This window comes from Zootoca vivipara, chromosome 6, assembly GCF_965207765.1.
Source record: "Zootoca vivipara chromosome 6, rZooViv2.hap1.1, whole genome shotgun sequence".
Classification (NCBI taxonomy): Eukaryota; Metazoa; Chordata; class Lepidosauria; order Squamata; family Lacertidae; genus Zootoca; species Zootoca vivipara.
In genome coordinates, this window is record NC_142589.1 from 68,551,963 (window position 1) to 68,570,954 (window position 18,992).

At 44.5% G+C, this 18,992-nt stretch overlaps 1 protein-coding gene across 1 annotated transcript in view; it reads right to left on the minus strand.

Moving 5' to 3' along the window:
* Nucleotides 1–18,992, minus strand: part of NFKBID (NFKB inhibitor delta) — a 30,147-nt gene that overhangs the window by 10,524 nt on the left and 631 nt on the right. The window contains exons 2-6 of the mRNA XM_035120367.3: nucleotides 5,714–5,817; nucleotides 4,233–4,266; nucleotides 3,637–3,935; nucleotides 3,072–3,283; nucleotides 2,170–2,275 (exon numbers count right to left, since the gene is read on the minus strand). Coding sequence (XP_034976258.1) covers nucleotides 2,170–2,275; nucleotides 3,072–3,283; nucleotides 3,637–3,935; nucleotides 4,233–4,266; nucleotides 5,714–5,817 — 755 coding nt within the window. The remainder of the gene's footprint in view (nucleotides 1–2,169; nucleotides 2,276–3,071; nucleotides 3,284–3,636; nucleotides 3,936–4,232; nucleotides 4,267–5,713; nucleotides 5,818–18,992) is intronic.

Consider the following 18,992-nt stretch of genomic DNA (forward strand, 5'->3'; position numbering starts at 1 on the left):
ATGATACGGGTTGCTTTAGTTGAGATTCCTGCATTGCAGCGGGTTGGACTAGATGACCCTCAGGGTCCCTTCAAACTCTACGATTCTATGATCTTTTCAACTAGCTCATATAGCTAGGCTATTGGCAGCAGTTTTGCTTGGATAGCACAACCGTGAAAAAGGGCTGGGGGAGGGGAAGTTTGAATAATAATAATAATAATAATAATAATAATAATAATAATAATGATTTATTATTTATACCCTGCCCATCTGGCTGGTTTTCCCCAGCCACTCTGGGCGGCTTCCAACAAAAGATTAAAAATACATTAAGACATGCTTCCTCAACCTCTGCCCTCCATATGTTTTGAGACTACAATCCCCATCATCCCTGACCACTGGTGCTGCTAGCTAGGGATCATGGGAGTTGTAGGCCAAAAACATCTGGAGGGCCAAGGCTGACGAAGCCTGCATTAAGACATCAGTCATTAAAAACTTCCCTAAACAGGGCTGCCTTCAGATGTCTTCTAAATGTGAGGTAGTTGTTTATTTCTTTGACATTTATTTACTTTTTATCCCTTTATTGTATAAATTGCCTGATGGGTTTTAAAATAGCTGTCACAGCGGGATGCAATATGGAATAGCAGAGAATATAAATTGAATTTCTAAACATGTATGAACAATAAATTAAGTACATATACTGTTAGAATGGCAGAGTAAACGCATTTGAAAACACACACACGAAAAGAAATCAGAACCATCAGTGAATGTCACATCAAATAGGTTGCCTGGATACCTGTAGGAAAGAATAGAGTGATATTCTTCTAAGATACTCATAGTAGACCTTCTGAAATGAATGGACATAACACCACGGACTGCTGTTTGACTGACCTTGGATATATTCCATAGCAAATACGTAGCTTATGAAATAAATTCTAAATGCTATAGAGCTAGTCCTACTTAGGGTAGACCCATTCAAATTAATGTGACAAGTCTGTCTTTAGATCCATTAATTTCAGGTGAGTATGCTGGATTCAAATAATAAGCAAGGAGATTCTGACTAAACATTTGGAAGAACTTTCTGATGGTAAGAGCTGTTTGACGTTGGAACAGACGCCCTCGGAAGGTGGTGGACTCTCCTTCCTTGGAGGTTTTAAGACAGAAGTTGGATGGCCATCTGTCAGGGATTCTTCAGCCGTTTTTCCTGTATTGCAGGGGGTTGGACTAGATGCCTCTATGGGTCCCTCACAATCCTACTGTTATGTACTAAGCTTGGATCCTAGAACAATAGGCAGGTAGGATCCTAGAATGCAACAACTGATTGGCTTGCGGGAGAAGACCAATCATACTATTAGGCTGGTAGGATCGTAGAATGCAACAACTGATTGGCCTGCAGGAGAAGACCAATCAGGCTCCAGGAGGGAAGCAGAATCATCCAATCAGATGGGACTCATTGTGTAAATAATGTATATCAGCAACGTCCAACAGGTAGATCACTGGACATCTGTGGTAGATCACTGGTAGATCACTGGCTCACCCCAAAGAAGCTCAAAAATTTTGGCTCCCCAAAGAAAAGCTCAACATTATTGCCCTGCAGCCCCCCAAAATGGGGCTTTCCTCCTCCCTAAAAACTCAAGAAAAGCTCAACAACTTTGACCTGAACCCCCCAAAAGGGGGTAGATCACTGCCAGTCTTTAACTCCGTGAGTAGATCACAGTCTCTTGGGAGTTGGCCACCCCTGATGTATATAAAATCCTGAGGTTTTGTGGGAAATTCAGTCACTGTTTTACAATAAAGATGTACACATAACTACGATTACACAAACCCACCTATTAATCTACCCCCCCCACCCTACACCCACCCAATGTGATAGACTTCCAATCACATAAACTATAATGTATTTAATCTCCATTATTTTCTTTTGCATATTACTAATTGTAATTATGTATGTCTGATTGAGTATACGTAAGGTTTTGTATTGCCTAATTTTCAAACATTTTTTTTTAATATCACTGTTTTACAAGCTGTAATAAAGAGCATGAAATCAATGCAGGACTCCGAGTATATTTCATCTACAATTCTACGATTCTATGCGTAGGACTTAGTTGGAGACAACCCTATGACGACAGCTGGAGAAAGATATTCATGTGCCTCCTCCATGCAAGGATAATTAAGCCCAGGCCTCATCCTCACCTTCCCCCTGTGCTCTTTGACGTCAAGCTGGCCACACTCCCGGAATACCTCAGCAGTAGCATATGCCAGTGGCCGGTGTCCTTTGGCCACATATAGATGCAGAAACCTGAAGAGGAGAGGGGCACAGCATAGTTTAAAAACGTGATTGACAGACAAGGCTCTTCTCCCCTGACAATGCAGCGAGAGAACCGCCTGACATACCGGTAGTGGCTGGAGTCTCAGACTAGGACTAGGGAGACCCTGGTTCTGAGCCCTGCTCAGCCATAGATTTCACATGGGCCAATGGTTACTCCTCTTTCTCAGAATTAGCCTGCCTCGCAGGGTTGTTGGGAGGATAAAAGCTGGGGACAGAACCACCTATGCCACTCTAGTTAGAAAGGTGGCATCTAAATGTCAAATAAATGTAATAAACACACATTATAACAATCTATACGTGTATAAGATGCAAATTTTGAAACAATGACTATAAACAGAAATAGAGTACATTTCACCATAGTGGGGGAGACTGTGCTGAGGCATACCTGCTCAGAGTGACTAAATTGTGGGCAATTTCCCTAGTCTCCCTTCTTAGGATTCTTCGTCTTTATCTGTCCAACTAGGGTCATATCCACATGTGCTCATACATTTAGAGCACATGCCTTCCCCCAAAGAATCATGGGAACTGTAGTTTATAGCTGCATTTCCCCGGTACCCATATCAAACGACAACTCCCATGATTCTTTGGGGGAAACCATTTTTTAAAACGAATGTGACCCTGGGCCAGACAGAGGACTATCTGCTATAAAATAGGACACACAGCCACCTTACTTTGAAGGGGACAAAGTGACCACCTGAGTGGGATGGTGTTCAACGCGATGGGGGGGGGCAGGAATCAGTGCCCTCACCACTGGCAATAGACTTACGTGTCTCCATCCTCATCTTGATGTAGCAGAAGAGGCAGCTCTGTATTCCGGATCTCCGCCCGAGCTTGGGCCAGTTCCCCTGGATCCACCTCCAGGGATGAGGCCGGAAAATTCTCCTCGGGAAGGAGGCAGGGGTTGTTCAGTTCCTGCTGCAGGCAGATGCCCCCAGGAGCGGGGAAGAGGTCCAAAGGCCCAGTTTCAGAGACCGCCGTCTGTGTGCAAGAAACCATGGTAAAGAGGCATTGCAATATTACCACCCTTTCCCCCCAGATATACATCAGGGTTGCCAATGTGGGCACATATATGTTCACAGAGGCGTTCCCTGGCATTTCTAGGGCCCCCTCCTCCCACCAAAATTAGGCTTGGAAACAGCTTCTGACTCTGAACCTCCCTGGGGCAAGCATTCCACAAATGGGGAATGGAGATACATTCCCAAGGATTTCCTTGGAACAGGAAAACTGCTGTTTAAAAAAAACAGATTAAGATGATAGCATGAGCCAACTTCCTTGTCTCCAGTTTGAGCCACTCCTCACCCACCCATATCCCCTCATAATTCCACATTCACCTCATAATCCACCGCTGACGCCATCTTGGAAACGTACATTGCCTCGGTGGGACTAGGTCCTCCTGGCCCATAAACACCGGCTTCCAAAGAAGTAAAGGGGTTCATGATGCCATACTGGGGCCCTGGAGGTGGGAGGAGGTAGTTCTTGGTGGGGTCCACCGGCTGGTAGTGGCAGTCGGCAGGGAAGGCGGCTTGGCTTGAGGTGTCTGGCTGCCAGGTGGGAAAGGCCGCGGCCGGGTACTCGGGAGCGGCTGTCTGTCCTGGAGTAGGTCCTCTTCCCTTGACTGCTCTGGGGGGCTCTAGGAAGAGGGACTCAAATGAACAAAGAATACAGAAGCAGAAGAAGAGCCCTGTTGGATCAGGCCAGTGGTCCCTCTATTCCAGAATCCTGTTCTTACTGGGGCCAACCAGATGCCCGTGGGAAGCCCAAAAGGAAGACCAGAGCGCAAGAACACCTCTCCCTTCCTGTGGTTTCCAGCAACTGGGACGCAGAAGCATACTGCCTCCACCAGTGCAGACAGAACGTTAGTAGCCATTTCAGGCGCACCGACTGTATGGGGGAAGAAAAGCATCCCAGTGTGTCCATATCCACTCACCTGTTTGGCTGACTTCGAAAACTCCTGGGGGTACCTGCAGAGGAAGAGTAAAAAAAGAGGATCAGTAATGAGCCTGGTAAAGGTGATAAAGGGTTGAGTCTGGACATGCTATAGCCGCCACCCTAGACTAGGCTGCCCCTTAATCTGACCCCCAATGTTCATTCGCATGGTCCCCAATTCATAACGTAGGAAGAAGCCGCCTTCTGCTGAGTCAGAACAATGGTCTTCATGGACGATGGACCAATGTTCTGACTCAGCAGAAGGCGGCTTCTTCCCACGTTATGAATTGGGGACCAAGTGAATGGACATTTGGGGTAAGTTCTATCCCAGGGGTCCCCAAACTAAGGCCCGGGGGCCAGATGCAGCCCAATCGCCTTCTAAATCCGGCCCATGGATTTTTACGTGTTTTAGCGTGTTTTTACATGAGTAGAATGTGTCCTTTTATTTAAAATGCATCTCTGGGTTATTTGTGGGGCCTGCCTGGTGTTTTTACATAAGTAGAATGTGTCATTATATTTAAAATGCATCTCTGGGTTATTTGTGGAGCATAGGAATTCGTTCATATTTTTTTTTCAAAATATAGTCCGGCCCCCCACAAGGTCTGAGGGACAGTGGACCGGCCCCGTGCTGAAAAAGTTTGCTGACCCCTGTTCTATCCTATGTGGTGGACCTGTAAAAGGGTAAAAGAGTATTGGGAAATAATTCATAATGAATTGAAAAAAAATGTTTAACATATGTTTAAAGAAGATTGGGAAATGTTTATTGAATATATGGGGGGGGGAATTGTGTATATTTGAAAACATGGGGAGCATTAAGATAAATCCAACAGTGTAAATAAGTTTTGGTGGATGTAATAATGGAATACTGAATGGTTTAGTTTATATAAAATATGCAGGGATTTATGCTATGCAAAATGAACCATGGAAAGAGAAGAGGGAAAGTCATCGATATTTTAAGGTTGTTTAAATGAATATTCTAAAATGTAAATCAGAATACTTAATAAAAAATACGGGATGGAAAGAACGTTGGCCCATCTAACTCTCCACTGACTGGCAGTTGCTCTCCATGGTTTCAGGCAGGATCTTTTTTCCAGCCCGACCTGGAAACGCTGGGGATTTTATTTGGGATTGAACCCTGGGCCTTCTGCATGCAAGACAGATGCTCTAACGCAAGGCTACAGCCCTCGTCTCAAAGAATGCAAACCAGGTGTAGCTAGCCTAGGTGATGGGCCCTAACTTAGAAGGCTGAGACAAATTCATTGGACGAGAAGGCTGTCAAAAGGTACCAGTCATGATGGCCACATGGAACCTCTATGCTCAGATGCAACAGCCACTGAATGCCCGCTGTGGGGAGCAATAGCAGCAGGAGAGGGCTGCTGCCTTGCTGTCCTGCTTGGGAGTTTCCTGGAGACATCTACCGGTAGCTGGAAGGGGCTGCTGGAAGCAAGGAACAATCACAACTGGTTTCAGTGGATGACTCACCTGGGGTCCAGTGCTGTGGCCAAGGACCGCCTGCTGTTGCCTTTTTTGTTCCAGTAATTCCCGCACAGTCTGGGGTGCTAAATTGCTGCGTGGAACTTTGCAACCTGAAAGCAGAGAGAGCAAATGGAGTTGTCAGGATTGAGAGGAGGACAGCTCTAGCCTGGGATCAGAATCAGATCATTTCCTAAAAGCATGTAAGTACCCCACCTTCAGAGTGTCTATTTCAGGGGTAGGCAACCTAAGACCCATGGGCCGGATGCGGCTCAATCGCCTTCTCAATCCAGCCCACGGACGGTCTGGGAATCAGTGTTTTTTTACATGAGTAGAATGTGCCCTTTTATTTAAAATGCATCTCTGGGTTATTTGTGGGGCCTGCCTGGTGTTTTTACATGAGCAGAATGCATGCTTTTATTTAAAATGCATCTCTGGGTTATTTGTGGGGCATAGGAATTCGTTCAACCCCCCCCCCCCCCGCAATAGTCTGACCCACCACATAGTCTGAAGCATGGTGGACCGGCCCACGGCTGGAAAAGGTTGATGACCCCTTGTCTATTTCATCAGTGGGGAAGCTACAGCCTAGTTAGCCCCACCAGGCACGACCATTTGGCCCATGAGGCCATTTTTGCCAAGCCATACTGACGTACCCCACTAGGGCATGTTGAATTTTCCAAAACCGAAGGCTCCTAAAACTTTGTAACATGGATTGGGTCTTCAAAATATATTTTGTTTAAATTAATATAATTTAGTTTTGTTTGGTAAGCAAAATGTGTGTAAAATTGCATAGAAATCATTTAAAATGATTTGCCCAGTTAGATTACATTCCTATTATTCTTATTGTTAAGCATTACCTGACATTTTCAGAAAACAAAATGGAAATTCTTTGCTTTCCTGAAAGCCTCATGTGCTTCTTTGTCCAGTCTTTCAAGCTAAATGTTGTCCAGTTGTAAAAAAGAATAACAGCTCTGAATTTCTCACATCCCAAAACCTATTTGTTTCAGCGACTAAAATGGCACTCCCTACTACACCACTCTCGATATCACATATAATATCAGTCAGATGTAGGGGAGGTAAAGCTGCAAATTCCTACCAAAAACAGGGTTTGAAGGCCCTGGCAATCACCTGAATGTTGGCTGTTTCAAAGCCCTGTGCATTTGCCAGGCAGAGGATGTCAGGTGATTGACAGGTAGGTCAAAGTAGGACACCTGTCAAAGCTGGCCTTACTGGGGATGAGGAAGCCAAGAATCTGATCTACTAGTCCAATCCATTTCCCCATCCCTGGTCTACTTGAAAACGGACCCACCACAAAGCTTCCCTGCTTGCAGAAAGCTAATCTGTCAAGAAAAGGATAAGCATCTTCCTTGTGATGCAACAACTTCCCTGCACAAACTCTAAAAGGAAAGTTAAATGGCATACCTACACCAAAATTGTCTGCACCTAGCTAAACTGCACCCAGCTAGCACAAACCTTGCACTGAGAAACGCTGATATCTGCACTTCTTGCAGAAAAGATGGTGGGCATTTTCAGGCCAGCACATCTTGAGTTATTTTGCAGTTTTCTGCTTCCACTGCACATTGCAGGGCAAGGTAGCTCTACCCTGCAACTAACAGAAATCCTATTTTGGGCCTAGTGCTAATTACAGGACTGCATTTTCACATTGCAACTGCAGAATTCTCACACTGCTCTGATTCCACTATTTCAGCATGTCAGGGGCAGAGATGTGTGAATAATATGTCAATGCCTGTTTCTCTCCATTTCTAGCTTTTCCAATCTGAAGTTCACTTTTCCACATTTCTACATCGGCCTGCATTTTTTTTTAAAAGCTCATGAAAATTCATCAGCTTTTCAGTGTGAATTTCTCCTAACAAACAAAATTTCAGTATATAAGTTTGCCTACTACACACATTTCTTGCAAGCTAGTTTCCCTTAATATAATACATTTGTATATGTTATTTCACCAATTTATGCATTTTTACATGGACTTTACCGCAGTATATGCTTTTTGTACATACCGTATTTTCCCATGTATGTACATACCGTATTTTCCCGACAATGTTCTTTGCTTAAAAAATAGTCAAAAATTGGGGGTTCGGGCTCTGGTGCAGATGGTCTGGACTTGGGTTCAGGTTCAGGCTCTGGCCAAATTTCTTAATTTTGGGCTCCAAAAAATAGGGGTCGTCTTATACATGGAGGTGTATTATACACAGGAAAATATGCTATTACTTGGCTGGAGAACAGCATTGCAAAATTCAGAGAAGTGTGGATTTTGAAAGACAGCGGTGCTTCAATTTGTGTATTGCTTTGGAAAGCGTGAATTAGGCAGGTTCTCCTTTAAATGTGAACTGAATCAAATTTCTCCCCCTTCCCTAGTCAGAGGTTGGGAACCTGTGGTTCTCCAGATGATATAAGACCACAACTCCCACAATCCTTTGCTCACAGAGGAAGCCATGACTTTTTAAAGTGGTAGCCTAGTGCTTTGAATGCATGGTGGGAATGTGGTCTTGAGGCTGGTTCGGCTTCCTCATCCATTCTGTTGGAAACTGTAGCTCTGTGAGGGGAATAGGGTTTTTTTCAGTGCTCTTAATGAACTACGGCTCCCAGAATCCTTTGGGGGAAGTCATGATTTATTTGTAGGATTAGACAATGATGGCTGTCTAATGAGCCTTCATTCTGATTTGTTTGCTGGGAGGTTAGATGACATTACATCAACGTAAGTGTTATCTCACACTTTCCAGGGCATTTCCCCATCACTTTCCTTTCTTTTTAAAATATATATTTAAAAAAACCCTGATCTTTTGGGGAAGCAGTTTTCTTGCACAATTCAGCTACAATTGCACAACCTGAAATTGCTAGTAGGTGCTTGCATCCCATTCAAGAATAGCAACAGTCCAGAAGTGCCCTTGAAATATTTGCTTTATTCATCAACGTAAAGAAGCAGAGTATATCAAAGCAAAAATTAGACATTCCTACAAAGCAGATCCTTCAAAGACTGTCCATTTCAGCTTTCCAGAAATTCTTGCATGGGGTGTCTCTGCCTGCCTGCCTGCCTGCCTGCCTGCCTGCCTGCCTGCCTGCCTGCCTGCCTGCCACCTATACACATGGCCATTGTTCTTACCAACCTGCCAGCTCCCCTATCTCACATGCATAGGTGCCTCATCAGTGGGGCACCACCTCCTCCAAACTCTGGTTTCTCATTCAAAAATGGAGAGAGTTTTCTAGCTACCAGGAGACCATGTCCTACAGCCCATTGAAAAAAATACCAGCAAACCATTCTGGGCTGTTACCAGCAATCTAACCAAGGAACAGCGGATCTGCAGTGCCAGTAACAATATATTTCAGACCCAAGCCTTGACAGCAAATTAATCTTTCCTCCAGGCAACCTGTATATTCAACATTCACCCTCATTACACTAGCACAAAACTTGCAGTGCGGCTAGAATGCTGGGTCTTTTTTGAGCATCCACTCTGACTTGTTTATGGGATGGACAATGAGCATTTATCCTGCATTCACCTTGATTTGTTTCTGGGGTCTTCACACGTCTTCCTGTTATTCATTATTTCACACCACACTTTTCAGTGCATGTTCTCTTCCCTTCCCAAAGTGCAATATATAACAGTAATTACAAACTCCCCACCCCCCTGGCCAATGGACCACTTGATAATTGCTGAGGGTCTTAGTGGACCATTTCTGCCCATTGCAGCCATTTCAATGTGCTGTGTGATTTTTAATTGCATTCCTATTGCTTCTTTTCTTTTGCATGTACTGTATTTTACTGCATAACAATCTGAATTCCACTGAATTCAAAATACAACACTATAAAATGCAACATAGGGAACGATGAAGCAATTAAAAACTAAAGAGCGATAAGGAAGCAATAAAAAGGCAATTAAAGATCAATATAAGAAATAAAAGAAGCGATAAAAATACAGCTAAAAATCAAGGTAGATCTTTAATGGGGAAATATGAATGAAGTCCGTGGACCCCAGTTTGAGAAGCCCTGTGCTAGGGCGACAGAGCGATTTGATCCAATTTTTATTACAGAGACCTTCACGTTCCAGTATGTGCTCGGGTTCCTCCTGCAAAATAGCGACAGTCGCGGAAGGCCCCTCTTAAATTGCTGAGTGCTCCTGTGACATGATTCAGAGTTTGCCCTGCCTGCTACAGGGGCAAGGCTGCTGGCAGAAAATAACAGCTCTGAGCTGCTCATGAATCCTGCTTTGCCCCAACCTCGGCCTTTCATCTCCCTCACTTGTGGTTTCCCTTCTTGACGCACAATGGATATTTTCCAGAGCAGGTGATGCTCAAACCCAGATATTGTGGCCATCCCCCACCTCCCCAGTCCCCTGTTAAAAGCCTTCCAAGAGCAATGTGAGGAGGAGGGGAACGGCAGGCGGCATGCCAGCTCAAAGGCATGTGCTGTGGTTGTTGTCCTGGCTGCCTGTGTGAAAAATGAGGCAACTTGCAGCACCGTCGCTTCCGTTGACGGAAGGCATGACACTGTGAAGGAAATGATGTGAAAGAAAAACTCAGCCGGCAAGGGCTGCTGGTCAGAGCTTTTCCTCCACTCTGCTACATTTCCTTTCCGGATTCTGTGACCTGAACCTGCAAGGTTCAGGGTGATTCCCCTGGTGCAGGTGCAAGTGTGTAAGTCAGCAGGGTGCTCTCCTCCAGTTGCTGGACTCCAGCCCCCACCAGCCTCAGCCAGCATGACCCATGGCCAAGGACGTTGGGAATTGTAGTCTACAGGGTGGTGTAGTGGTTGGAGCATTGGATTAGAGATAACACTTAATACTGGGGGGAAGGAAACAAGCTGCCTTTGTGATTATAGAGAGAGTACAGAGGAGAACAGTGCAAGACAGGCATTGGGAAATTTGAATCAGGGGCACAGGCAGTGTTTTGGCACTTCAAATCCCTGTGGGTGGAAGAAGTTACTGTTCTGATCTTTCCCATGCTGCAGCGCCACCCTTGTAATGGTCAGAGCAAGTACTGCAGATCCAGGATTCCGTCCCAAGTCTGAACAGGATTCTCTCTGTTTCTCAGTTTTCCAACCTAAAGTTCATTTCTCCACATTTCCACATCAGTTTGTGTGATTCTTTCTTTTTAAGGGTTCAGGAAAATTCATCAGTATTTTTGTGCAAATTTTCTTTGATATGCACGTTTGTATGCAATTTTGCCTAAGACAAGCATTATTATTATTATTATTTTGCAATCTCCCCTAATTAATGCATTTTCCCTATGTTATTATCACAAATGCATGCATTTTTAAAATACAAACTTTACCTTAGTATATGCATTCATGTACACATAACTTGGCTGGAGAACTACATTGCTGGTGCAAGGAAAAATATAGGTATAAAAGGAGAAATCCTGGATGCCAAGATCCAAGGCTGGGGCAAGTACTCTGCAATGAGAGAACCCCAGCAGAGATTTAAACATAATAAAAAATGCAATAAAGTAAATCGTGGAAATATGGGCTTAGGCCATTAAAATATGTCCTTGTGAGTTCCAAAACTTCCCTCTAACCCCACACATCTGGTAAATTTAAAATGCCAGATCCGTGTGCTTTTCCATACAACATTCAGGAAAAGTTGCACAGGCAGTAAAACTTAGTTTAGTTCCAAAATGGTGAAAGTAAAGTTTGTAAATTATTGGTATGGAACACAAGAATGACTTGTGAAAGCCATTCACACAAGCTTTGCCTCTTCACACACCGAGATCATTAGGTAGACCGAGAGGAGGAACAATAGTCTTGATTACCTATATCCTCCCAAGGTAAGGGAAGTGAACACAGCTAAGGACAGCTGGCAAGACAGCTTACTCTATGGTATTAACCCCTTTATGCATTAAATAGACTTAAGCACGTTGGTTAAATGAGGCAGGTTATCCCCCATACATTGCTAAATTTGGAGAAGTTCAAATTTAGAAAGGATGTCTGGGTTTCAGTACTCTTATTGTTTTGGAAAGTGAAAATTTAAGAAGTTCACCTTTAAATGTTTACAGAATTGAGTTTTCTCTGCAACACGACTTTCATGCTTGACTCGAGGGTGACAACAATTAGTCCATTCTTGGACATACCTTTTGCCTTTCCCAGAGCTCCACTTCAAGTCTCTCTTGGAACTTAGCCAAGGCCTGCTAGCAAGCTTTGCTGATTTAGATAAATAGTAGAAATAGAAGCAGAGCACTAGATTTAGGACAGGGAGGTTTGTGATGAAAACCCCTCTTTTGCTATGGCACCTCAAGTTGCCATCATTTTGGGGGGGGGGCAGTAAAATGGGCCCCCTCCTGCATACAATCCCATCCTATACATACAATCTCATGCATCATGAAAGAAAAATAACATCTCCTAGATTCCTGAAAATGATATATTGGTTAAGAGCACAAAATAATCATTTCTGTTTTTAATTCATTCCCAGGATTCCTGCCATGTCCCCAAATACCCCTTCCCTTTCAGCTATCCTAGCCGCTCACAGGAAACATCCAGGCTGGAGAAGAGTCCTACTAGGCTTTTCTTGGTCTTTATAGAAGTATTATCTTGCCAAAGTTTTGAATTAAAAAAAATTCTGGTGGACCAATATGTCTGCAAATATTCCATAAACTAGGAGTGGGAAATCTCCAGCCTAGGGAACAAATGTGGCCATCAAAGCCCCATTATCTGGCCCTTGGAATTCTCCCCAGGCCACCCCCCTCCCCAGCCACCCCCTTGGATCAAAGTCCAGGGACACATTCCAGCCAGGCTGCAGAATGCATAGGAAAGAAAAGAAACACACACCTCTCGCTTCAATGGAATTCCCTGCCTTCCCCTTGCCTCCACCCACCACTGTACGGATGGAGAATGTAGGGCTCCTGATTTGGATTGGGACCATAGCAGAGCACAGCTAATGTATGATCCGGTTTCACCCCAATTAGCAGACTGTTAATCCAGAGTAGATGCTAGGAAGCATTCCCAACAATGCAGCTGTCAAAATTATATCATTAAATAATCTTAATATTATTGATTAGTCCATTCGAGTGGACCTCATCCTATTCTAGGTGCCCCCATCCCAGAAGTCGTTAACAAGGTCCTTCCTTGGTAACGTCTTCTGCAAAAGTGGCTTCTAGAGGAGGCTGATCACTGCAATCATGGGATAATCACTGTTGATGGAGACCTATCCCTCTTGAAATTGCTCTATTCTTTTCGAAAGCCATCTCAGCTAGTAACCATCAAGCAGCAGTGCCAAAGCTATGGAATCATCTCCCTGGAGACCTTCGCCTGCTTCTATTTTTGTGCCAACTTAAAACACGGAAGGTCACCTCCTGACTGCCTGAATTTTGCGGGAGGGATTGACGTGCATGCTGCAAATGTAGGTCTGCATAATTCAAGTGGGTTTAAGCACTCTGTCACCTTGGTGGAACAAATCCACTTTTTAAAAAGAGAGAGAGAGGACTTTTTTGCAGTTAGGAAAGTGATGGGGAAAGTGTACTGCAAAGTGTGGGGAGAATGATCTACGGGAATTCATTTAACCATCACAAAAGCAAATAAGGATGAATGCTCATTGCTTTATCACCTCCCCAATGAATCAGAACCCATACCCAATAAAGACCAGATGTAAACTACCCACTAGGAGCTACCCACTCCTGGCGTGCTATGGTCCATGGGGTCACGAAGAGTCGGACACGACTAAACGACTAAACAACAACAACAAAGCTACCCACTGCACAAGCTTTGCACAAGCAAATGGATATGAATGCTAATTCAATAGATCACCTGGAGGGGCCCTTATTTGAAAGAGATTTTAATATCAGTTAGCTGAATGAACTTTATGTTGTTTGCAAACTACTGGCAAAAGCAGCTGTTGCAGACATAGTGCTTGCCTTGCCTTGCCTTGCCTAATCAAGGCTACCCATGTAGGAAATGTCAGTCTCTCTCTAGTCTTAAATTGTTGAGCAAGAGGTCAATATAATAGATATAGCATCTTTTATTATGGTGGGAAACCCGTGCCCCTCTGCATGCTGGTATGTTTTATAGGGGTGGATGAATTTGTTGATTATGGTTTTCTCAGTTTCTCATTTTTCCAATTTCATGTTCAGTTCTACAGCAATGTGTTTTATTGGGAAAATTCATAAGCATTTTAGTGTAAATTCCCCCTAATAAGCACATGTTTCTATGTAGTTTTTTTAAACTAATATACACAGTCTTGCAAGCAATCTCCCCTATCATAATGCATATTTGTACAGTGGAACCTCGGTTTATGAATACCTCGGTTTATGAATTTTCGGTTTATGAACACCGTGGACCCATCTGGAATGGATTAATTCATTTTCCATTACTTTCAATGGGAAAGTTCGCTTCGGTTTATGAACGCTTCAGTTTATGAACAGACTTCCGGAACCAATTACACCCATGCTTCAGTTTATGAACGCTTCAGTTTAAGTACTCCGCGGACCCATCTGGAACGGATTAATCCACTTTCCATTACTTTCAATGGGAAAGTTCGCTTCAGTTTATGAACGCTTCAGTTTAAGTACTCTGGAACGGATTAATCCACTTTCCATTACTTTCAATGGAAAAGTTCACTTCAGTTTATGAACGCTTCAGTTTATGAACAGACTTCCGGAACCAATTGTGTTCATAAACCGAGGTACCACTGTATATTGTTTTCACTAATATATGGATTTTTATGTACACCTCCCCCATATATGTAGAATCATAGAGTTGGAAGAGACCACAAGGGCCATCCAGTCCAACCCCTTGCCAAGCAGGAAACACCATCAAAGCATTCTTGACATATGCCTGTCAAGCCTCTGCTTAAAGACCTCCAAAGAAGGAGACTCCACCACACTCCTTGGTAGCAAATTCCACTGCTGAACAGCTCTTACTGTCAGGAAGTTCTTCCTAATGTTTAGGTGGAATCTTTTTTCTTGTAGTTCTTGTACATTGGTTGGTTGGCGAACTCCATCGCAAAATTCAGAGAAATGCGAATTTCAGAAGATAGCTGTGTTTCAGTTCTTGAACCACTACTGTACACCAAGTGTGAATTAGGGAGATTCTCATTAGATAGAGTATCATTAATTAGTTGGTTTTGCTTCTATGTTAATGAGAATCTACCTATCTCCCCTTTGTCTATCACTGTAATGGGTAGCACGTTAGATTTGAACATGGGGATGAGGGTTAAAATCCTCACTCAGCCAGAAAACTCCCTGGATGACCTTACTTCAGCCACTATGTCACAGCCTAGTGGAGCAAGGGGGGTAGAGAACCATTTCCCCCTCAATCTTATCTCCTTGGAGTAAAGGTGGGATATAAATGAAATACATAAATATTTAAATGTGCTGTAAATGTAGGTGTATATGCAGCCTTCAGCCTCAGCCAGCATGGCCGGGGATGATGGAAACTAGAAAACAATTGTGAATTTTGACTGCTGTTTTGTGGGGGGAAGGAGATCTCTGCGGGAAGCAAACCAGCCTATCAAGGACAAAGTTTTCTTCCCTTCCACATTACTTTTCTAACCTACAGGGCATCTGTGAAACAACAGATCCCCTTGGATAGCTCAGTTGGTAGAGCATGAGATTGTCAATCTCAGGGTTGTGGATTTGAGCTCCACGTTGAGCAAAAGATTCCTGAATTGCAGGCGGGTTGACTAGATGACCCCCCGTGGTCCCTTCCAACTCTACAATTCTTTGAATGATAGTGTAGCAATTAGCACAGAGGGACCACCTGTGGTTTGCGAGAAGAATTTCCACCCACTTTGTGCGGTCAGAGCCGTCAAAACCCCAGAGACCCAGACTTAACCCTGAGAGTGCAAGGGGCTTTCATGGGGAAGCCGGAGGACATGGGGATTCCAAGTCTCTGGTTAACCAGCAGAACGGCAGACATTTGGGCCTGGCTCTGAGCCCAGTGCTTTCTTTTTTTTCTGGCCAAGGGACTACCATCGCCCCCCTGCCCCCGGTGGCAGGAAAGAGACAAAGCGTTCTGCTGTGTGTGGCCATGTGTGATCAGCCCCCGCACTCGGCAAAGTGAGGAGGCCGCCTGCAGAATGGAATCCCCAGCGACGCATCACTGGGAAACCCCAGATTGTTTCCTGTCTTCTTGGAAGCGGCCAGATGGTTCAATCTCTTGAGATGGTGTGTGTGTGTGTGTGTGTGTGTGTGTGTGTGTGTGAGAGAGAGAGAGAGAGAGAGATCTGGGGGAAGCCACCCACCTCAAGGGGTTGACTCTGCCCAGGACCCTTCTGAAACAAGAGGAGCAAGAACCCAGGCGTCCTGGCTCTTTTGCCCCCCCCAATCAATGGAACATCAAGGCCCACGGTTGCATTCTTTGCTGATACAGCTCTCTTCCTGTGCTTGCCGTGTGAATACACAAGCAGTCCAGGGGTGGTGGTGGTGGAAATCTGTGGGTCTTTAGATGTTGTCAGACTCCATCAACCCATGACTGATGGTCATCCTGGCTGGGCCGAGGGGATCCCGAGACTAACAACATCCAGGTTCTTTACCACAGCATCGCTCCTTGCGTGTGTTAGTTGCAAAGTTGCCAAAAAAGCAAGACACTCAAACACAACAGCCCAATCTGTTCTTACACCTTTGGCAACACTTTGCTAGACAGCAGGTGGCAGAGCCTGAAGCTTTTCACAACACAGTAGCTCCTGAATACCTGTGCACATCAAGCTGCTGATTAAAGGTACAACAGCAGCTTTTTCAACTTATGATTGGAGCGGGAGGGAAGTAGAGGGTCCTTAATGAAATAAATCTGCTAGGTGCACACCCAGGGTTGTATCCAATACTCAGAGTAGATCCACTGAAATTAATGGGAATGGTGATATTTGGTTCATTATTTTAACTGGGTCTAATCTGAGTAGAAATCAGCTTGGGGCAAACCCAAGACCCTTACCAATTATAGCCAAAATGTACTCCCCAAAACAATCTTTTTAAAAAAGCATAGTGAGGGGGCACCAGGAAAGGCCAGCCTTCGCCGATTACAGCGGTACCTTGGTTCTCGATCTTAATCCGATTTGGGAGTCCGTTCGACTCCTGAAACCGTTTGAAAACCAAGGCGTGGCTACCGATTGGCTGCACGAGCTTCCTGCACTCAAGTGGAAGCAGCGTCAGACGTTCGGCTTCTGAAAAACGTTCGCTAACCGGAACACTTACTTCCAGGTTTGCGGTGTTCGGGAGCCGATTTGTTCGGGAGCCAAGCCGTTCGAGTACCAAGGTACCACAGTACAGTGGTACCTCGGGTTACAAACGCTTCAGGTTACAAACGCTTCAGGTTACAGACTCCGCTAACCCGGAAGTAGTACCTTGGGTTAAGAACTTTATTTCAGGATGAGAACAGAAATAGCGCCGGCGTGGCGGCAATGGGAGGCCCCATTAGCTAAAGTGGTACCACAGGTCAAGAACTGTTTCAGGTTAAGAACGCACCTCCGGAACGAATTAAGTTCTTAACCCGAGGTACCACTGTACTTCTAATTTGAGCACTGAAAGCCATGAGTCAGAATGATGCAATTCATGTTGCATAATGTGGCTTGTGCAAAGAGGCTCTTTCTCTTACGCCGGACTGGGCTCCCCATGGGGTTGGTGCCACTTGAAATTGTGTACGGCAGGTAAACACCTGTCTGGCAAATGCAGTTGCGTTCCAATCTGCTAGTTTTAGGAGCCCGAGCACAAATGCCCTTCCACAGTATGCCTGTTTGTTTATTTATGAAACAGTACCCTGGCATGGTGACATGTGAGAGTGTAGATCAGTCTCCTGTTCCAACTATAAATGTGTCATTTTAGAGCAGCAATTTCCCAAAGTCAACCTGCTCTTTTTTGGGGACAAGGGCACTGGGTCACCTCCACACTGTATACACTAGTACCTCTACTTACGAATAACTCTACTTACGAATGTTTCTACTTATGAATGGACCTCTGTCCGCCATCTTGGATGCGGTTTAGATAGGATTTTTTCTACTTACGAATTTTTAGATAGGATTTTTTTCTACTTGCGTTTTTTTTCTCCCAATGCATTCCTATGGGATTGGACTTACAATTTTTTTCTACTTACAAATGTGCGCTTGGAACGCATTAAATTTGTAAGTAGAGGTACCACTGTATTTCAAGTATACAACTCCCTCCCTCCTCCAAATAATCCTGGGAACTGTAGCTTCTGAAAGGTGCAGGGGATTTTAGCTCTCTGGGGAATAAACAACAGAGCCAATGATTCTTTTGGGGGTGTGTGGAGTCATCTGCTTTGAATGTATGGTGTGGATGTGACCCATAACGGACACGGCTGTAAAGGAGGGGGACGGCAGAGTGCCTGCATGTCAGTGAATCACCACTGCATGTCCCTTCAAAAGCGTGGAGAGGAACCAGATCAACAGGAGTTTAGAGACAACCAGAGTGTGTGGCACCCTAGCTGAGTCACATGAAAACGTGATGGGTGGAAAGTAGACGGCATCTCTGAAGAACGCCATCACTTTTGTTTCCTAGCTCTTGTTACTTTGAACAGCGACTTCACCCTCCAGCAGAGTAGGCCTGCGACCTCAAATGCTCTTACCGCGGACTGGAACCTCTGAATAAGCATTTCTTAGGGTTGCCGAGTCAGTTTCCCACGTCCCTTTATTTCCATGCCAGGGGGGGGGGGAGTATGATATTCCCCCTTGCATCCCTAATTGCAAAATGTAACCATTGCCTTAGCATGCCAAGGGGGCAACTCCAGCACATCATGGACATGAATACTGCACTGAGCTCAAGGCAATAAAGGTCCAATCAAAAAGCCCAGTTCCACAATGATCTTCTTTTGGAGAGAGAGTCCACTTCTAATTGTTAAACGGTATACCAAATCCATTTTTTAAGAAGGCTTGCCACTGAGGATTGCTAATCTTTCCTTTCTGGCAGGCATAGCTGCCAAGTTATCCCTTATTTTAAGGGATTTCCCCTTATGCTGAATAGGCTTCCTCGCGAGAAAAGGGAAAACTTGGCAGCTATGCTGGCAGGGCTTCTGTGCTGGCTCTCTCTCTCTCTTTTAAATGTTTATTTATGGATTTCTGAGTGCAAGTATTGCAGGTAAGTAATAGTGCTGAAACAAACATTTAGGTGCACCTAGTAGTCCTAACATGTCAGCATAGCTGCCAAGTTATCCCCTTTTTACAGGGATTTTCCCTTATGCCGAATAGGCTTCCTCGCGAGAAAAGCGAAAACTTGGCAGCTATGCATGTCAGGAGCAAAAATAATAAGCTTGAAATAGCCATGCTCAGGACCACACATAGGGAAAGCAAAAATGTTTACGGCTGTGTTTCTAGTAGAAAATCAAGGTCTATCCCAGAGC